Source organism: Pholis gunnellus, assembly GCF_910591455.1.
Source record: "Pholis gunnellus genome assembly, chromosome: 15".
Classification (NCBI taxonomy): domain Eukaryota; kingdom Metazoa; phylum Chordata; class Actinopteri; order Perciformes; family Pholidae; genus Pholis; species Pholis gunnellus.
Window position 1 is genome coordinate 9,582,062 of NC_136542.1, and position 6,000 is coordinate 9,588,061.

The 6,000-nt window shown below is 43.5% G+C and overlaps 1 protein-coding gene across 1 annotated transcript; it reads left to right on the forward strand.

The window, feature by feature from the left end:
* Positions 1 to 3,711: 3,711 nt before the first annotated feature.
* Positions 3,712 to 5,722, forward strand: id3 (inhibitor of DNA binding 3). The gene is made up of 3 exons (XM_079174876.1): positions 3,712 to 4,116; positions 4,465 to 4,535; positions 4,951 to 5,722. The coding sequence occupies exons 1-2, from the start codon at positions 3,817 to 3,819 to the stop codon at positions 4,516 to 4,518; spliced, it is 354 nt and encodes a 117-aa protein (XP_079031002.1). The 5' UTR covers positions 3,712 to 3,816; the 3' UTR covers positions 4,519 to 4,535; positions 4,951 to 5,722.
* The last annotated feature ends 278 nt before the right edge of the window (positions 5,723 to 6,000 follow it).

Sequence of the window (6,000 nt, forward strand, 5' to 3'; positions counted from 1 at the left end):
CATTTGCTCACACCTGAGATTCTTACTCCTTGGTTCCAGAAATCCTACAATTCCCATGATGCAACTAGAGCATCTCTGTTATAATGTTCCTTGTCTGGCAAAAATACACACCCACACCTTTCAAACCCTACAGATTATAATGCAGACTTTCTGTCAAAAAAGTGTCTGTTAGATCCCCATATGTTTTTAGATCTGGCTCAACCAAGATACCTTATATGTTAATGTTAACCAAACAGCCACAGTGTCATAGACATAAAGAGGCTCGATCCTGTTGTATAGAGTTTGCAGTGCTTCTTAACAGCCACAATGGGCCCATGTTGGCTGAGTGAATGAATCAATGAATGAAGTGCGTGGGTGAGTTTCTTTTGTAATACATTGGGCATCCTCTCATCTAAAAACTAGGCAATATCACTATGCACAAGCTTGAACAAGAGACTCAAAGATAAATACCAAGTGACCAGTACAAATCAACAATGTGCATTAAATGTCATGTCGCCGCCTGGGTCACTAGGGACAAAATGTCTGGATCTGTAGGCTGTTCAAAGCCGACGGAGAAGACTGTAGCGTCTTTGATGAAGGACAGAGTGAAAACAGGGCGCAGAGGAGGAGGAGGAGGAATCCTGCACGACACACACCAGGGATACAAAGAATTAAGTTTCAGTGTGTTTCTTGCCACTTAATTATCCCCGCCAAGATGGGCCTGCACTTGTGGATGAAAAAGATACCCTTCTGTATACAACACTGCCTCTCCACATGGCAGTATGGTGGTTTCCCTCCCTCCTTCTGTCTCATCTCACAAGATGACCCTCATTACTCTACACTCTGTTCTGTTGTTACCAGAAGTAGAAAGAGACACTTTGTTTATGTTGAAAGAAGGTGCTTTGAGAGGTAAAGATGAGTGAAAAGGTGAGCTCTAGACCCCGTGGAAACACATGCAGTCATAGAGTTGAAACAGATGGTGAGGCTTAGAATTATGTGATCGTATTTTTTATTGCTTTTTTTACCTTAGTATTTGGCTGTCAATAAAATACGCCGGATTGAAAATGTAATTGAGAGAGAGAGAAGTCGAGAAGAGGAGAGAGAAGGGGCGCTGCTAATTATGCATGGCGATTGTTGATGGCTTGATTGTCTGCGTCCAGCTGCACGGAGGAGCGGGGAGAGGGAGAGGGAGGGCGGGGAGAGAGGCAGACTCACTGACGCCAGGCTCGGAATTCTCCCATCCATTGAAAGAGAGACCCGATTGTGTCCGGGGCCTTTCCGACAAGCACCTGATCCTTGCCCAGACACACTACTGCGTGTGTGTGTGTGTGTGTGTGTGTGTGTGTGTGTGTGTGTGTGTGTGTGTGTGAGAGTGTGTGAGAGAGAGAGACAGAGAGCGAGAGTGAGAGACAGGGTGTGGGTGTGTGTTTGTGTGGGTGTTTCACACAGATTTTACGCACTGAAAACTCTGGAATCTGCAGACAAGCGCTGTCATGGGAGAAAAAATACTCTGTTGGCATTTTTGATATCCTAGAAATAGCTCCTAGTTCCTAGAAATAACTAATCAGGTCTTCAAGAGAAAGAGGTCTCTAATCCCAAAACTGATTTGCCATTAAACCCAGTTTGCTAAATCAGCAAATACGAACACTTATTTTCCCACCAGACCTGGGAAATTTAGTGCAATATTTGACTTCCCCTTGACATCTTTAAAAAAGATATTTAAGGTCAAAGTCTTGTTTGGATACTCTGCACCGCTCACACAATATATCTTTAGAATAGCACTGGACTGTAGTCCTGTCTCACGGTTCAATATTGTGGTTTGCTCTAAAGTGAGTGACTCGTCATACAGGGTCAACGGTTGTGGGGGGGGGGGGGGGGACAGTGACATGAACATCTTTTAAACCTCTGCATAATGGAGAGGATATCTCCAGCCGTGCCCAAAATGAAGATAACAACGCATAGTGTAATTGCTCATCATCTTAAAATAGTGTGTTATATTTAATCAACTCTTTGTTGCATGTGAGGTTACATAATATCCAATTTGACATAATTATAATAGCCTACCATTTAACCTTAAATTGATAGTTGCTCAGTTCAGAGTTGGTCAGACGGTTGTAAAATGTCTGGTGAACACAGGCCAACATCCGGGCACCCACGGCCCGTTGAGCAACCACTTTATCTAACTACTGTACATAGGCAAAATGACATTACTTCACAGCGTAAAGTTAGACATGGGTTTGTCCTGTCTTTAATTATGATCTCATGTCGACTGCTTTCCTGATACTTTTCATCACGAGATTTGTCTCCAGGCCATGTTGGCGCATTCATCATTGCACAATTATGGAGAATTAAAAAAGGTTTTCCTCAAACTTTCTCTCAGTGCAACTGCATATGGGAGGAGGGAAGCGTGGGGGGGCGTGGATCTGTGTCCGTGAGTGACAGGCTCGGTCATCCAATCGGATCTCTGAGCGCCTGTGCTTCTCTCCCCTCTGGTGCTGGACAGGGGAGGGAGGGCCGTCTGCCAAAGAGGGGAGTGCGCGTTGGGGTGAATGGATGACGTCGGGAGGCTGGCGCCAGCATGTCTGGGACTGGCGCGTTAGATCAACACAGCTGGGCTGGGATAGGACACACAGCTGGCTCAGGCCTGCATTCCTCTACAAAACAGGATTGTGAGAAAAGGGGAAAATAAGACCCAAATAGGAGCAGAACGGGACGTGCTTTGATGTAAACTAAAACGGAGCAACATTTGGAGTTGTTAAAATATAGTTTTCATAAAGCTGTTTCCCCTCAAAAGAGGGTTTGATTTTAGCAGTTTACGTGACTGCACGGATTAAGCGCACCTTAATATTCTTTGTGGGTTAAATTATTGTTGATCATAAAGGCATGTGGGCTATAAGAGAAGGACTATAAACTCTCAAAACATAAATAATCTGTCAATAAATCCACATCCAATGACCGGCCATCACAATAACCTGTTCTTAGCAATTTACTAATGTAGAAAAGAACCTGGCCTTCCACTGACCTTTTACCTATATTGTATAAATATCCTATTTTCAACATTTCTATTTTTGGATGCACATAGACAGTGAGTCCTAAAGCAAGCGCATACATTGCTTGAACACCTATTGTAAAATAGGGTATCATAATAAAAGTATATATAGTTTTGATTAAGTGTTTTCAGTGTCTTGACACAGTAGACATGCAGCCAAACTTCATGAAGGATTTACAGCAATCAATACAAATATGATGCATGCTTATCCAACATTCAAGTATCTTTATTTGAGAAGACGTGTATTCGTCTGGAATTATTATAGCTTTTAATACAAATAAAAGTGAGATAGAAACTGTGGTAAAATCTAGAATTAAAACGTCCACCTTTCCTTGCAGTTGCTTCTATAGTTCAGTGGGCTTGCTGTAAACTAAAAGTATTCCTCTTTTCACTGGAGATTCTTCAAAACGTGTAACGTGCCCCACTTCGAGAACTTCTTTCTGTCTATTTCAAACAAATAGCACCACCTGGAAGAAGCGACTAATTGATTGACAATCCCCTTCAGGCATCCCAGCCCTAATTTCCTCATTCTTTCCAGGCCTTCCACAAGGTGATATCAGCCAATGAGAATTGGCTTGCTCTTTACACGGGCCAATCAGAGCACGATGCGAGAAAGGGGCCGTCAGCAAGCGCCTAGTGTATAAAGACCTTAGCGTACGTCGCTGTCAGAGCACTGTAACGTTTCAGGACAGCGATAAAAGAACACCCCAAGAGGAGGAAACCCTTCAAAAACTCACACTTAATCGTCAAGCCGAGTCTGGTTGTTGTTGTGGTTTCTTGTATTCATCATGAAAGCCATCAGTCCCGTCCGCTCGGTGAGGAGCTGCTACAAGGCCGTGTGCTGCATTTCGGAGCAGAGTCTCGCCATCAACCGGAATAAACACTCGTGTCTGGAGGAGCCGGTGGGCGCCCTGTGCGACATGAACGACTGCTACTCCAAGCTGAAGGAGCTGGTGCCGAGCATCCCGCAGAACAAGTCGGTCAGCCAGGTGGAGATCCTGCAACACGTCATCGACTACATCTTCGACCTGCAGATCGCGCTGGAGGCGGAGGACACAGCCACGCCGGAGATGGTGTTGTCAATAAAGGTGAGGGGAGATGCGGGCTGCAGCGTGGACCGACGCTAAACAGCAAGTCTTGTGTAGCTCTCTGCACGAAACGGATCGCTGCTTTGCTTCTGCAAAAGATAGCCTTTTTAATTTTACGTCGATCTGGATTTTTTGTAAAGTGGATTCCACTCGCAACACGATGTGCATCCCCGCGTGCATGCATGGCGTTGATATTGTATTTTAGTCTATTGTTCTGATGTTCTCTGATATGTGGCTGTTGTGGCAGACATGTTGCACCCCCGCACATACGGTTATTCTTGTTTTATATGCAATAAGATGAAGAGTATTGTCAGCGTCTAACACTGCTTCATTTTGCTCTCCATTCAGACTGCGGACCTTGCTCGCAAATTCTCCAAAGAAGAAGGGCGGTTGTGCCATTAAGAGGAAGGCAGATCATGGTATGTATTTATTATTTGATCATCAGTAATGTCGTATCTATAAATTGCTATAATCACAAGATGCATGCGTGTGTGTGTAGAAACGGCATATATCTTCGGGGCACTCTTAGAATTCCAATAGTGTGTTGTTTTGACTGAGAAAATGACATAACTTAAAAATAAAAAACTTATAACACCAGCGAGAATAGTGTAGCCTTTGTTGAGACGAAGGTCTCGTTGCCCTCCACATTAGGGTTGCCAATTAGACAGGCCAGTGAATGTGTAGCGGATTCATTGCTATCTGCCTGGGGTTAATGAAAGTTCCATGCTAGGCGCCAGTCTGTCTGCTCTCCTCTGCAGGGAGGGGGGGAGGGAGGGTGAGAGAGCGAGAGAGAGAGAGATCTGACTTCACTTTTCTTCCTTTCTCTCTATGCAGGTGCAGGGAAACACATGTCTCCACTTCACTCCGGGCAAGAGGACAAGAGGGGCAGAAAGGGTGGGATAGGTATTTGGGAGAGAAGGAGAAGAAGAAAAAGGAGGAGGAGGAGGGTTTAAAGAAGAAAAGACAGACAAAGTGGACTGTTTCCTAGATGAGTGGGGATCAACAGTGGTGCATGAGCAAGAAAACAGAGACTCATTCTTTGGCCCCTGGACAGACAAATCAACACACCAAAGCAGAAGCCAGGATTGGAAATTGAAAGCGACCGGCTTTGTATACCCTCCTCCAAAAACCTGGGATCCCCTATAGGTAGAAGTAGAAACATTGGTACATTGTTTTATTTTCCTTTTTTTTAACTTTTTTTTTGTGTTGCATTCCAAACCTACTTTGTGGGTTAAACTCCACACCCAACCAGAACCCTCTCTACACCAAGTCTCACATCATCTCACATAATTGTCCCTGTATAATTTCCCCCCATCTAATCTGATTTCTAATGATCTGGAGACTGTTGCAACTTTTTACGAATGTGTACATATCTGCTGTGGGTATGTAAGGTGTGAGTCAATTTGGATGTTGGTATTTTTTCTGAATGGGAGTTTGGGTTTTATTAGGTATAATCAGAACTCTATACTAGAGTTAATTGTAAATGTTTGTAGGGATTGTGTTATTTCTACAGACAATGCGCTGTGAGTTTCATAAACTCTTAATTATAAAGTTTGCTTTGTATGTATGTTCTTATGTAATGAAATAAAAAAAAAAAAAGCTATGAAACAAATTGGCCTTCGTGGTATCCATTTATGAAATAACGACTTGAGTGTTATTCAGAAAATGAAGGTGATGCTGACTTGACTTTTGCTTTTGGATGTCAAGGAAATGCTGATACAACAGGATGTATTCGGATGAATCTTGAGGTTGAGTGGTTGGAAATCAAACAAAGGGAGTTTCCTTGAAGTGCGTCTAATTTTCCAAAGAATTGAGTACCCACCAGCAGTAGATCTTCCTTCAAGGTGTCAGAAGAACGGATGTTAGGTGATCAGAAACCAATCA